Here is a 15347-nt window from a genome sequence, read left to right as displayed (position 1 = left end):
GAGGAAAAAAAAAAGCTCACCAGCTTGAACTCAAGGTCGCGGGCTGGAGCAAGGGGTTATTCGGTCTGCTGAAGGCCCGCGGTCAAGGCACATATGAGAAAGCAATCAATGAACAACTAAGGTGTCACAATGAAAAACTGATGATTGATGCTTCTCATCTCTCTTCGTTCCTGTATGTCTGTCCCTATCTATCCCTCTCTCTGACTCTCTCTCTGTCCCTGAAAAAAACAAAACAAAAAAATAAAAACTCCCATCCATTAGCTTGTCCTCATCTGTGTCTGATGACAAATCACTGTCTTCAACAATGAGCGCAAAAACAAGCACAAAAAAAGTGGGAAATGCAAGTAAGAAAATCTACAACCACTGTATAAAACGCATCCCGTTTGTAGATCCCAAATTTTTCTGAAAAAGTGCGTCTTATACAGTAACTCTGAGAAAGTTAGTTAACCTTACTAAGCCTCAGTTTCCTCATCTATATAACATTGGAACAATGGTAGTCATAGGGTTACTGGGTGGGTGAAATGAGGGCGTGCCTGGAGTATAATTAGAACTCTGAATTAATGTAAAGGCAGGAGTAAACACAGTGCCTCGTTCTGCAGATAGCATACTTCTAAAGTTCCCTGTAACATAACAACACTAAGAAAACTTATTCTCCAGTTTAGCTCAGAAAAAGTGGCCTTGTTCTAGTTTCCTACCAGCTGAAAAAATAGCCCCCAAATAGCCTCTCCCTTCCTTTTTTTCCCAAACATTTAAGTACAAATCAGAAACTAGAACTGGGATGCACAGATGAATATAAGCCTGGGTCCCTTCTGTCACAGGATGCGCAGTGTACCCCACCAGGATACAAGAGGACTATGGACATTGGGTGCTCATGGAGGCAGGCGCGGGGATGGGGAGGGTGGGAGTGAAGGATGGAGGGCATGCTGTACACTGTTGGAGCAGGAGATTGTTCTGGAAACTTTTTGTTCAGTGGCTGGTGTGTTTGGAGTTTCAGAGAAGATGTTTCTGAGAAAATATTGGTCCCTCCTGGTCCCAAGTCTTCACCAGAATATTTTGCTGTGATCTGGTGTTGGCACAGGGGTCCAAGGTAGTGGTTTCCCCTCTTCTGGCTTATATAAGAGTTGGTTGTTCAACTCTTTGGTTAGAGAAATAGATTTCTGTAATGATTTCTTGTTTAAAACCAGCTGATCTCATTTTAATCCCATGTTAATCCTCACATCGGCCCCATGTAGCCAGAGCACAGCTAAAGTTTCCTGCAGTTTAATAGATGGGAAGGTGATGAAGTTTAGAGAGGACTAAGCAACCTCACTGAGTCATACAGCAGGAAGGACTAGAGCTATGATGTGAACCATAGCTAATGACTCTAGATCTGGGCCCCTGTCCACCCTTCTGCACAGGGCAGGGGTCGAGGGCTATTCTCATACACAAGTAAGTGGGCAGCTCACTTCTTTAAGTTTGCAGCTTTTTGTATGACTATTGATCTAACCCTGCCTTCTTGATGGAAATTTTGTTTACCTCTTTTTTTTCTTTCTGTTCTTTCTTTTTCTTTATCTACTTTTTATCTAAATCAAAACAGGCATCAAAAAGAGATCTGTTCCTTGGATTCAACTCCAGAAAAATGTGCAGATCTTCACTCTGATGTTGAAGCAACATGGATGTCCTCCTTAAATATGTTGAAAGTACCAGGGGACCTTTTAAATCAAAAGATTCATAAAAAGAAAGTCCTTCATGCAGGTATCAGTGAACAAAATGGTTTGAATCTCATTACTGGTTTTCCTTCAATGCAAGAAGGTAGAATAAAACTAAACCCATACAATATTATGAAAGAAGCCTAAATCTGTAGTGTTTGTAATTTAAATTTTTATTGAGATAACTGGACATTCACATGAAGTTTTAAGAAATAAAACAGAGAAATCCTGTATGCCTACCATTCCACTAGTTCCCCCAATGGTGACATCTTACAAAAAGTAATAGTACAATATTCCAACCAGGATATTGACATAGACACAACCCATGATCTTATTCGGCTTGCCCAGTTTTACTTGTGTTCATTTGTGTGTATGTGGTTCTATACGATTTTATCATGTGAGTAGTTTTGTGTTTCCACCACCACAGTCAAGATACAGAACAGTTCTATCACCAGAGGGATCCCCGGTGTTGCTCCTAAGCCTCAGGAACTACTAAATTCTCCATTTCTAAAAAGCTATCATTTCTAAAATGTTATATAAATGGAATCAGGCAGTATATAACCTTTGGGGATTGGCTCTCTTCACTTCGCATATTTTCCTGAAGATTCATCCTAGTTTATGCATGTATCAATGGTTCGTTCCTTTTCATTGCTGTGTGGTATTTTGGCTGTATCAGAGGTGGTTCAACCATTCACCTGTTGAAAGACATTTGGGTTGTTTCCAGTTTAGAGATATTACAATCGAAGAAATTATAAACATTCATGTACATGGTTTATGTGAACATGGGTTTCATGTCTTCAAGATAAATGTCCAGTAGTGCAATTGCTGGGTAATATGGTAATTGAATATTTAGGTTTTTGTTGTGTGTTTTTTTTAAGCTACCAAACTATTTCTCAGAGTAGCTGTGTCATTTACCTTATCATTAGCAATATAGGAGTGATCTGGTTCCTCCACATTCTCACCAATAGTTGGTATTGTCACTGGTTTTTATTTTAGCCACTCTGATAGGTGTATGATATTCCATGGTGGTTTTCACTTGTATTTCCCCAATGGCTAATGATTGTTGAGCATCTTTTTGTGTGCTTGTTTGCAATCTGTGTTCTCTTCAGTGAAATGTCTGTGCACATGCTTTGCCCATTTTCTACATGGATCATTTGTGTCTCTCTTCTATCCCTGGAAGAAATTGAGAGTAGTTCTTTTTTGAATATTTGGTAAAATTATTATGGAGCCAATAAGGCCCTTAGATTTTTTTTAGGGTTTTTTCATTAAGAATTAATTTTTTTATAATGGCTTTAGAACTATTAATATTGTCTATTTCATCTTGGTTGAGTTTTGGCAGTTAGTGGTTTTTGAGCAAGTGGTCCATTTTTTTCTAAGTTATTAAATTTATTAGTGCTCTTTAGTTTTTTGTTTCTTGAGTTAGGATTTTATTATTGATATCAGATATTTCTTCATTTCCAAAGTAAGCATCTAGTTCTATAAATTTCCCTCCCTTTACTGTTTTAGTTGCATCTCATATATTTTGATTTGTTGTGTTTTTGTTTTCATACATTGGTAAGTATTTTTACTTCCTTCAAAGACTTCCTTTTTGACCTATGAATTATTGATAAATGCATTGTTTAACTTTCACGTGTTCTGAGATTTTTTTCCTATTGTCTTTCTCTTATTGATTTCAAGTTTGATTCCACTGTGATCAGAGAACACACTCCATATGATTTTAATTCTTTTAAATTATGCTGAGGTTTGTTTCAAAGCCTAATACAGTGGTCCCTTGTCTATCACAGGGATTAGGTTCCAGAATCCTCGCAATAGGTGAAAATCGATGAAGTAGCGACTTATATTTATTTTATTATTTATATGTATTTTAAGGCTTTATAAACCCTCCCCACACTCTTATAAACCTTTCCCGCACTTATTTTGCTTATTTTACCACAAAATCCCACAATATAGTGAAAAATCTGCAATACAAAATTAGATATAGTATACAACTTTAAAATCTGCAATACAGTGAGACCATGAAAAGTGAACCATGATATGGTGAGGGACAACTGTATATAGTTTTTCTTGATGAACGTTTCACAGGAACTGAAGGAAAATGTGCATTTTGAATATTGTCAGATTCTGGTGGTAGATTATGTTGTTCAGATCTTCTCTGTGCTTGCTGATTTTGTGTCACAGCTATATTTGTTGACTTATTTTTCATTTCAGATATGTCACTTTTAGCTTAATATATTTTAAAGCTGTATTGGTTTTTGTGACCCATTTAGGATCCATGTCTTTTGGTGAATAGGTCCCTTTGTTATGCAAATTCTTTCTGCTATGAAGTCTACATGATCAAATATTAATATAGCCACTCTAGTTATTTATTAATATTTGCATGGTATAACATTTTTCCCACTCTTTTACTTTTAATCTACTTATGTTATACTTTAAGTATAAATTTTTGTATGTTGTTTATAGTTTAATTCTGTTCTTTTATCCACTCTGCTAATGTGTGTCTTTTTAATTGGTGCAGTTAGACTACTTGGTTGGAATTACTGATATGTTAGTACTTACTGCTGTTATTTTATTATTTTCTATTTGTTTCATTGGTCTGGTTTCTCTGTTTCTTTTTTCTTGCTTTCCTTCAGGTCATTTGAACTTTCTATTTTTTTACAACCATTTTGGTTTATTTGTAGTGTGTGCGTGGTATCTTAAATTTTTTTATTACATTTTGCACTCACCTCTATATTGTATTAGTTTCAGCTATATAACACAGTAGATAGACATTTGTATAAGTTACAAAGCATTCCCTCCAATAACTCAAGTGCTCACCTGTAGATACTTATTACAATACTTTAACTATATTCCCTATGCTTTATCTTACATCCCATGCCTATTTTGTAACCACCAATTAGTATCTCTTCATTCCATCACCTTATTTCACCCTGCACCCCCAATACCTCTCCCCTCTGGCCTCTATAATTTGTTCTCTGTATCTGTAAATCTGTTTCAGTTTTTGTATGTTCACTTATTTTGTTCTTTAGAGTCTACATATAAGTGAATCATATGGTGTTTAGCTTTCTCTGTGTGGCTTATTTCACTTAGCCTAATGCCCTCTAGGTTCATCCATGCTGTCACAAATGGTAAGATTTTATTCTTTTTTATGGCCAAGTAGTATTCTGTTGTATATAAGTACCATAACTTATTTTACCCACTTGTCTACTAATGGGCACTTGTTTTTGAATGTATATTTTGGTATGGCTTTTGTAATGGTTTTTTTGGGTGTGACAGCAAATGAATGTGACTTCTAAAAGTGCATTAGAATCAACATTTTAGTACTTTGTGTAAAGTGTGGAGATCTTACTTCAATTTAGATTTCTTTACTTACTCCAGTTTAAATCATTGTTTAAATCATCAAGTATAGCTTATAAGTCTCATAAGGAAAGGATAGTCTTTGTATGCACCATATTCTTTCTCTCTTTTATTCTTTCTTCCTTCTCAATTCTCCAAAATATCTCCTTTTATTATTTTTCTTTCTTTCTTTTTTTTTTTTTTTTTTTTGTATTTTTCCGAAGCTAGAAACGGGGAGAGACAGTCAGACAGACTCCCGCATGCGCCCGACCAGGATCCACCCTGCATGCCCACCAGGGGACGACGCTCTGCCCACCAGGGGGTGATGCTCTGCCCCTCTGGGGTGTCGCTCTGTTATGACCAGAGCCACTCTAGCACCTGGGGCAGAGGCCAAGGAGCCATCCCCAGCACCTGGGCCATCTTTGCTCCAATGGAGCCTCGCTGTGGGAGGGGAAGAGAGAGACAGAGAGGAAGGAGAGGGGGAGGGGTGGAGAAGCAGATGGGTGCTTCTCCTGTGTGCCCTGGCCAGGAATTGAACCCAGGACCCCTTGCATGCCAGGCCGACGCTCTACCACTGAGCCAACCAGCCAGGGCTTCTTGTCTATTTGAAGAACTTCCTGTATTCATTCTGTAAAAGTAGGTCTGCTGGTCACAATTTTTTGTTTTGTTTTTTTCTTAGTCTAGGAAGATTTTTTTTAGGGTATTTTTTTATTTTTTATTTTTTTACAGAGACAGAGAGAGAATCAGAGAGAGGGATAGATAGGGACAGGCAGACAGCAATGGAGAGAGATGAGAAGCATCAATCATTAGTTTTTTGTTGCGACGCCTTCGTTGTTCATTGATTGCTTTCTCATATCTGCCTTGTCTGTGGGGCTACAGTAGACTGAGTAACCCCTTGCTTGAGCCAGCGACCTTGGGTCCAAGCTGGTGAGCTTTGCTCAAACCAGATGAGCCTGCGCTCAAGCTGGGACCTCAGGGTCTCGAACCTGGGTCCTTCCATATCCCAGTCTAACACTCTATCCTCTGCGCCACTGCCTGGTCAGGCAGTCTAGGAAAATTTTTATTCTCCGTTCCTGAAGGGCAACTAGTCATGTTCATAATTTGCAATTGATTGTTCTTTTCTTTCTGTAGTTGAAAAATAGCATACCTTTTCCTCAGGTCTCTACATTTAAAAAGGGAAATCTGCTGTTCAAATTGGTGTTTCTCTAGATGTGAAGATTCCTTTCCCGTTGGCTGCTTTCAAGATTTTTTCTTTGCCTCTTATTTTCAAATGCTTAACTATAATGAAACTTGGCATAGACTTCTTTGGGTTTATTCTTTTTGAGATTTTCTTGGCTGCTTGAATCTTTATGGTATATCTTTCACCAAATTTGGGGAGTTTACATCTATTATTTCTTCAAATAGTCTCTCAGTCCCACTTTTTTTCTCTCTGCCCTTTGGAATCTGATAAAAAGAATGTTGAATATTTTATTATTATCCTACAGGCTTAAGGCTCTTCTTGTCTTTTTCTAAATGTATTTTCTCTTTGTTCTTAAAATTGACTCAACTCTATTTTTCTGCTCTCAAGTTCTCTGATATAATTCTTTCACATCTCTACTTTGCTCTTGAGCCCAATAGCATGGGTTCTTTTCGTTTATTGTTATTTTTTTAAATTGTTTATTTTTTTATTAATTTTAATGGGGTGACATTGATAAATCAGGATACATATGTTCATAGAAAACATCTCCAGATTATTTTGAAATTTCATTATGTTGTATACCCCTCACCCAAAGTCAAATTGTCTTCTGTCACCTTCTATCTGGTTTTGTTGTGACCCACTCCTTCCCACACCTCCTACCACTCCCCCCACCATTACCATCACATTCTTGTCCATGTTTCCGTGTACCATTTTTATGACCCATCTATGATTTATGTATAAAATTATATACTTCTTAGTTTTTTCTGATTTCTTATTTCAATTCGTATAATGTTATCAAGGTCCATCCATGTTGTCGTAAATGATCCTATGTCATCATTTCTTATGGCTGAGTAGTATTCCATAGTATATATGTACCAAAGCTTTTTAATCCACGCGTCCACTGACGGATGCTTGGGCTGTTTCCAGATCTTCACTATTGCGAACAATGCTGCCATAAACATGGGGGTGCAATTCTCCTTTTGGAACAGTGCTATGGTGTTCTTAGGGTATGTTTCTAAAAGTGGGATAGCTGGGTCAAAATGTAATTTGATTTTGAATTTTTTGAGGTATCTCCATACTGTTTTCCACAGTGGCTGCACCAGTCTGCATTCCCACCAGCAGTGCAGGAGGGTTCCCTTTTCTCTACATCCTCGCCAGCACTTATTCTGTGTTGTTTTGTTGATGAGCGCCATTCTGACTGGTGTGAGGTGATATCTCATTGTTGTTTTAATTTGCATCTCTCTGATGATTAGTGATGTTGAGCATTTTTTCATATGTCTCTTGGCCGTTTGTATGTCCTCTTTGGAGAAGTGTCTATTCATTTCTTTTGCCCATTTTTTGATTGGATTGTTTGTCTTCCTGGTATTGAGTTTTACAAGTTCTTTATAAATTTTGGTTATTAACTCCTTATTAGACGTATTGTTGAATATGTTCTTCCATTGTGTAGTTTGTCTTTTTATTCTGTTCTTATTGTCCTTAGCTGTGCAAAAGCTTTATAGTTTGATATAGTCCCATTTGTTTATCCTGTCTTTTATTTCACTTCCCTGTGGAGATAAATCGGCAAATATATTGCTGCAAGAGATGTCAGAGAGCTTACTGCATATGTTTTCTTCTAAGATGCTTATGGTTTCACGGTTTACATTTAAGTCTTTTATCCATTATGAGTTTATTTTTGTGAATGGTGTAAGTTGGTGGTCTAGTTTCATTTTGATGTAGGTAGATGTCCAATTTTCCCAACACCATTTATTAAAGAGGCTGAATTTACTCCATTGTATGCTCTTACCTTCTTTGTCAAATATCAGTTGTCCATATAGCTGTGGGTTTATTTCTGGGTTCTCTGTTCTGTTCCATTGATCTATATGCCTATTCTTATGCCAATACCAGGCTGTTTTGAGTATAATGGCCTTGTAGTATAACTTGATATTGAGAAGTGTGATACCTCTTCGCTTTATTCTTCCTTTTCAAGATTGCTGAGGCTATTCGTGTTCTTTTTTGGTTCTATAAAAATTTTTGGAATATGTGTTCTATATCTTTGAAGTAAGTCATTGGTATTTTAATTGGTATTGCATTTGAATTTATAAATTGCTTTGTGTAATGTGCCTGACCAGGCAGTGGTGCAGTGGATAGAGTGTCGGACTGGAATGCAGAGGACCCAGGTTCAAGACCCCGAGGTTGCCAGCTTGAGCGTGGGCTCATCTGGTTTGAGCAAAAGCTCACCAGCTTGGACCCAAGGTCACTGGCTTGAGCAAGAAGTTACTCGGTCTGCTACAGGACCACAGTCAAGGTATATATGAGAAAGCAATCAATGCACAACTAGGTGTTGCACCACGCAATGAAAAACTAATGATTGATGCTTCTCATCTCTCTGTTCCTGTCTGTCCATCCCTGTCTATCCCTCTGACTCTCTGTCTCTGTAAAAAAAAATTGCTTTGGGTAATATAGACATTTTAATGATGTTTATTCTTCCTAACCATGAGCACAGTATATGCTTCTATTTATTTGTATCTTTTTTTATTTCTTTTATCAATGTATTATAATTTTCCAAGTACAAGTCTTTAGTCTCCTTGGTTAAATGTACTCCTAGGTACTTTATTTTTTTGGTTGCAATAGTGAAAGGGATTGTTTCCTTAATTTCTCTTTCTGACTGTTCATTGTTCGTGTATAAAATGCCTCTAATTTCTGAGTATTAATTTTATATCCTGCCACCTTGGTGAATTCATTTATCAGGTCCAGTAGTTTTTTGACTGAGATTTTAGGGTTTTCTATATAAAATATCCTATCATCTGCAAATAATGATAGTTTTACTTCTCCTTTTTCAACTTGAATGCCTTTTATTTCTTCTTCTTGTCTGATTGCTGTGGCTAGGACTTCCAGGACTATGTTGAATAAGAGTGGTGAAAGGGGGCACCCCTGCCTTGTTCCTGTTCTTAAGGGGATTGCTTTTCATTTTTGCCCATTGAGTATGATGTTGGCTGTGGGTTTGTCATAGATGGCCTTTATCATGTTGAGGTAATACATATTCCCAGTATTCCCACTTTGCTGAGAGTTTTGATCATAAGTGGGTGCTGGATTTTATCAAATGCTTTTTCTGCATCTATTGAAATTATCATGTGGTTTTTCTCCTTCCTTTTGTTTATGTGACGAATCATATTGTTTGATTTGTGAATATTGTACCAGCCTTGCCTCCCAAGAATAAATCCCACTTGATCATGGTGTATAATTTTTTTCATATATTGCTGGATTCGGTTTGCTAATATTTTGCTGAGGATTTTAGCATCTATATTCATCAGGGATATTGGCCTGTAATTTTCTTTCTTTGTGTTGTCTTTGCCTGGTTTTGGAATCAGAATTATGCTTGCCTCATAAAAGGAGCTTAGAAGTCTTCCTTCCTCTTGAATTTTTTGAAATAGCTTGAGAAGGATAGAAGTTAGTTTTTCTTTGAATATGTGGTAGAATTTACTTGTGAAGCCATCAGGCCCAGGACTTTTCTTTGTTGGGTGTTTTTTGATACCTGTCTCAATCTCATTTGTTGTAATCAGTCTATTTAGGTTTTCTGATTCTTACCGATTGATTTTTGGAAGATTGTATGTTTCAAGGAATTTGTCCATTTCATCTAGGTTGTCTAGTTTTTTGGCGTACAGTTCTTCATAGTATTTTCTTACAATATTTTGTATTTCTGTTGTGTCAGTTGTTATTTCTCCACTCTCATTTCTAATTTTATTTATTTGAGTCCTCTCTCTTTTTTTCTTGGTGAGTCTAGTTAAAGGTTCATCGATCTTGTTTACCTTTACAAAGAACCAGCTTCTGGTTTCATTGATCCTCTGTATTGTTTCTTTAGCCTCTATGTCATTTATTTCTGCTCTGATCTTTATTATTTCCTTCCTTCTACTAGCTCCGGGCTTTACTTGCTGTTATTTTAATAGTTCTTTTAGATGCAAGGTTAAGTTGTTTATTTGAGCTTTTTCTAGCTTCTTAAAGTATGCCTGAACTTTCCTCTCAGTACTGCTTTTGCTGTGTCCCATAAATTTTGAGTTGTTGTATGCTCATTATCATTCATTTCTAGTAATTTTTTTATTTCTTCTTTGATCTCATTGTTAATCCATTTTTTATTTAACAACCTGCTATTTAGTTTCCATGTGTTTAAGAATTTTTGAATTTTTCTGTTGTGGTTGATTTCTAGTTTCATGCCATTGTGATCAGAGAAAATGCTTGATATGATTTCAGTCTTTTAAATTTGTTGAGACAGCTTTTGTGCCCTAACATGTGGTCTATCCTAGAGAATGTACCATGAGCACTTGAAAAGAATGTATATTCTGCTGCTTTAGGGTGAAAGGTTCTGAAGATATCTATTAAATCCACTTGATCTAGTGTGTCCTTTAAGTCTGCTGTTTCTTTGTAAATATTCTTTCTTGAGGATCTATCTAATGATGTTAGTGGAGTATTGAAATCCCCTACTATTATAGTATTGCTGTTGATCTCACCCTTTATATCCATCAAAGTCTGCTTTATATATTTAGGTACTCCTATATTAGGTGTGTAGATATTTATACTGGTTATATCTTCCTGTTGAATTGCTCCTTTTATAATTATGTAGTGGCCTTCTTTATAATTATGTAGTGGCCTTTGTTTTAAAGTCTATTTTGTCTAAGTATTGCTTCCCCAGCTTTTTTTTAATTTCTATTTGCATAAAATATTTTTTCCATCCTTTTACCTTTAGTCTATGTGCATCTTTTGTTTTAAGGTGTGTCTCTTGTAGACAGCATATATATGGGTCCTGTTTTCTTATCCACACAGCTTCCCTTTGTCTTTTGATTGGATCATTTAGTCCATTTACATTTAAGGTTATTATTGATATGTTGTTGTTTATTGCCATTTTATTCTTTAAAGCTGTATTCCTCTTTTGCTATTTTTTCCCACTTTGATTTGTTTACAACAGGCCCCTTAACATTTCCTGCAATATTGGTTTGCTTGCAATGAATTCCTTGAGGTTTTGTGTGTGTGTGTGTGTGTGTCTAGGAAGCTTTTTATTTTTTCTTCAATTTTTAATGATAGCCTTGCTGGATAACGTAGTGTTGGTTGTAGGTTCTTGTTCTGCACTACTTTGAATATTTCTTGCCATTCCCTTCTGTCCTGAAGTGTTTCTGTTGAGAATTCGGATGTCATCCATATGAGTGCTTTTTTGTCTTTTTTTTCTTTTTTTTTTTTGTATTTTTCTGAAGCCAGAAACAGGGAGGCAGTCAGACAGACTCCTGCATGCGCCCGACGTGGATCCACCCGCCACACCCACTAGGGGGCAATGCTCTGCCCATCTGGGGCATTGCTCTCTTGTGACCAGAGCCACTCTAGCACCTGAGGCAGAGGCCACAGAGCCATCCTCAGTGCCCAGGCAAACTTTGCTCCAATGGAGCCTCGGCTGCGATAGGGGAAGAGAGAGACAGAGAGGAAGGAGAGGGAGAGGGGTGGAGAAGCAGATGGGTACTTCTCCTGTGTGCCCTGGCCGGGAATCAAACCCAGGACTCCTGCACGCCAGGCTGATGCTCTACCACTGAGCCAACCAGCCAGGGCCCATATGGGTGCTTTTTTGTAGGTGATAATCTTTTTTTCTCTAGCAGCTTTTAATATTTTCTCTTTATCTCTTAGCTTTGGTATTTTAATTATGATGTGTCTTGGTGTAGATTTCTTCAGGTTTCTTTTTAATGGAGTTCTCTGTTCTTCTTGAACTTGTAAGAGTTTTTCCTGCATTAATTTAGGAAAGTTTTCAGCTATGATACGATTGAACAATGTCTCTATCCCTTGTTCTTTCTCTTCTTCTTCAGGAACCCTTATGATGCGGTTGTTATTTTTCTTCATGTTGTCACAGAGCTCTCTTAGAGTTTCCTCAGACTTTTTGAGTCTCTTTTTTTTTTTTCTGCTCTGCTTCTATGTTTTTGTTCAACTTGTCCCCCAACTTGTTGATTTGATCCTCAACTTCATCTGTCCTGTTTTTAATTCCTTCCATTGTGGTCTTCATTTCTGTTATTGTATTTGTCATCTTTGACTAATTCTTTTTTAATATTTCAATGTCATTTTTTATACTTGCTATTTCTTTATTTAGGTGTTCGTAATGACCATTCCATTGATGTTCTAAGATCCCTAAGCATCCTAACAATCATTTTTTTAAACTCTGCATCCAAAAGTTTGGTTATTCCCATATCACTCAGTTCATTTCCTGGAGGTTTCTCTTGTGGTTTCATTTGGATTGCACTTTTCTGTCTTCTCATTATGTCTATGTATTTGGGTGTATTGTTTGTAGAGCTGTTTGAGTCTAGGCTTGGTGCTGTCTGCCTCCAATTTTCAGTTGTGTTATTTCAAGGTCTTCTTGGGTTGGCATCAGCTGTTATTTGTAATCCACTGTCGGATTTGGCTTTTCTAGTAGAGCCACTTTGAGGTATTGATTTGTTTGCTTTCTTCTCAGTTTTCTTAACACATAGTAGTCTTTTTACTGATTTCAGCAGGAGGCTTATTTGAAACTGTATCCAGGAATGCGGTGGGTGTAACCTGAGACTCTGAAGGCCTGATCTGCCAGTTACTCTTTGGGGGTGGGGCATTTTCTCAGCTTCAGTAGGAGGAGGTACATGTATCTCAGATCTCCATGGAAATCTGAGTTACTGCCCCGCCTCCTCACTTCTTGTTTTCAGCTGTGTCTTGTTGCACTGATTGGAGCTGGAGAGATGTCCAGAGATGGGTCACCTGAACTACTTTAGTCTTGTATTGTGTGGAAGGATCAACCCCTCCTCCAGCTATGGCCGCCTCCAGCACTGGATGAGTCAGCTTCTCAGGTCATCCCATGCATTCCTCTGCCCCTCACCATCTGTCTCTCTCTCTGTCCCCTTTCCTTTTGGAAGACTAGCCAGCCCTTTCAACACACCTCTTTCTCAGGTCCCCAGGCAAATGGCTGTGAGCAATATTTTCTGCTCTTTTCCTTGGAGTGAGAGCCCTTCTGGGCTCTCAGCCTCCCCCCCCCCAGCCCCCCGTTCTTGTAAGCAGGGGAGACTCATCACTCCTCAGCACTCCCTGCCAGGCTTGGTGTGGCTTCTTCTTTGCTCCTTGGTTTTGGCTTCTTCTTGGCTCCTTGGTGAGCTGTTCTTGTAGTCCAGAGTTGGTTTTCACGCTGATTGTTTGTAAATTAATTTGTAATCCAGTTTGGTGATGTAAGCTGGGAGTCTGCATCTGCCTACTCCACTGCCATCTTCAGGTCCCCCCTGTTATTTTATTTTTAAATTTGACAATTTCCATTTGGAAATTTTTATAAGTTCTATTTCTTTGCTGAGATTTTCTATTTGTTCATTTGTTTTCAGAAAATTTTTAATTAATTATTAAAGCATTTTAAAGAGAGTTTCCTTGAAATTCTTGTCAGATAATTCCAACTTCTGATTCATCTTGGTGTTGGAATCACTTGATTATTTTTTATATTCAAGGTGTGATTTTCTTGGTTCTTGATGTACGGAATGATTTTGTATAGTATTCTGAACATTTAGTCAGGATAATATGTTTGGGACTCTGGATCCTATTCAAATCTTTTCAATTAGTAAGTAGATGCTCTGGTGAAGGCTAGCACCTTGGCCTGCTTTTGTGGGCTGTGGCTCCAATGGCAATTTAATTTTCACAACCTTTGTGGTATGATTTTGGTGCTTGGTTTTCTGGTATCACTGGGGCTGCTTCTGGTCCCTGCTTCAGCTGCCTCAGTTACCTCAGTTACCTCAAGAAGAATTGTAGATATCTCTCAGTGGAGTAGGGTTGTGGTGGCTTCTCCACCATTGTCTCTTGTGTGTCCTTACCAGAAAATTAGGAGAGCCTTGACCCTGGAAGGACCAGGAGGCTTCCTAGAATGGCCACTTGCTGTATCTTGGTCCCTCTTGAATGATCTTTCCACTTGTCCTGGTGTCTCTGTACAAAGAAGGAATGTGTTAGGCCCATGGGAACAAAGAAGCTTCATATTGGGCCACTTGTGTGGCTACATCCCTTTAGCCAGTCCTGCCTGCCTGTTCCAAATAAATCTGAGTCTTTCTAAAGGTGCTACTTGCTACTCATCCTAAACATTTTAATGGCTTTTTGTCTCTTCTACCATTTCACTTATATTTTGGATCATTTCTAATGTTAGGTAGCCCCATGTTGAAATTTATTCTGTTTCAATTTTTAGTACAGAGAATGAAGAATGTGGGGACAGACTACACAGAGCTTGGAGAGTAGTTAAATGCTTGAATCCACTGCCAGATAATATGTTTTTATTCAATATTTGCAGATTTGGGGGAATAGTGCAGCTTTTTATGTTTGGGGACATTTGGAACAAAACTTCATTTTCATTCTGGCACAGCTGTATATGTGGTTGTTTTTGCCTAGTAATTTTTGTCAAGGTGTCCTGCCTGTATGGTCAGGGTCAGGAATTCAACTCTCCCATGTGTGTCATTTTTCTTTCATTCACAGACATAACTCCCAAGAAGACTTATCCTTCTTAATTCCTAGTTACAGAGGCAACCAAGCCAGGACTCATCCTTTTGGTGCCTAGAAAAACAATGAAGAGCATGGCATATCCTTATCTACATAGATGGAGACCATTAGTATTACCTTTCTGTGAAAAAGATAAATAATTTGCAGATTACTATTATTCCCTTTATCTTATTTTTTTAATAGAAGATAGTAAATCCCTTCTTGTTGTAAACAAAGACACATTTCATTCATGAATACTAAATAAAGCCTTGGTATTTGTGCTTCTATATTGTGAAGTACATAACACAGTTTACAATTAGTGTAGTTTATGTAATCACATATGAAAACTCATCAGGATATCTTGGTACAGGCTTATTATCCTCTAAAGCACACAGATTAAATGTCAATATTTATTAAGTGTCCACTTGCTAGTTGAAGGGACCCAACAGAGGGTAGTAAATAATATGAAGGTGTGGACAGCAACTGTGGTAGACAGAGCTTCTAAAGTGGTCTACCAAAGATGTCACACATTAAAGCCTGCAACCTGTCATATAGTGAGTTATCACTCCCATGATTATGTCATGTTGAACTTAAGACAGTGCAATTGGAGGCTGGCAGGTACTTATAAAAGTCCTTAGAAGAAGGGGCTTTTTCCAGCTGGTGGCAAAATGGAAAATCAGAGA

At 37.7% G+C, this 15347-nt stretch overlaps 1 protein-coding gene across 1 annotated transcript in view; it reads left to right on the top strand.

The window, feature by feature from the left end:
- Nucleotides 1-15347, top strand: part of VWA3B (von Willebrand factor A domain containing 3B) — a 225207-nt gene that overhangs the window by 122868 nt on the left and 86992 nt on the right. The window contains 1 exon segment of the mRNA XM_066377626.1: nt 1577-1734. Within this exon segment, the coding sequence (XP_066233723.1) occupies nt 1577-1734 (158 nt within the window).

The sequence above is a fragment of the Saccopteryx leptura genome, chromosome 3, assembly GCF_036850995.1.
Source record: "Saccopteryx leptura isolate mSacLep1 chromosome 3, mSacLep1_pri_phased_curated, whole genome shotgun sequence".
NCBI lineage: Eukaryota > Metazoa > Chordata > Mammalia > Chiroptera > Emballonuridae > Saccopteryx > Saccopteryx leptura.
The sequence above is the reverse complement of the archived record's forward strand: the minus strand, read 5'-3'. Positions and strand labels throughout refer to the sequence as shown.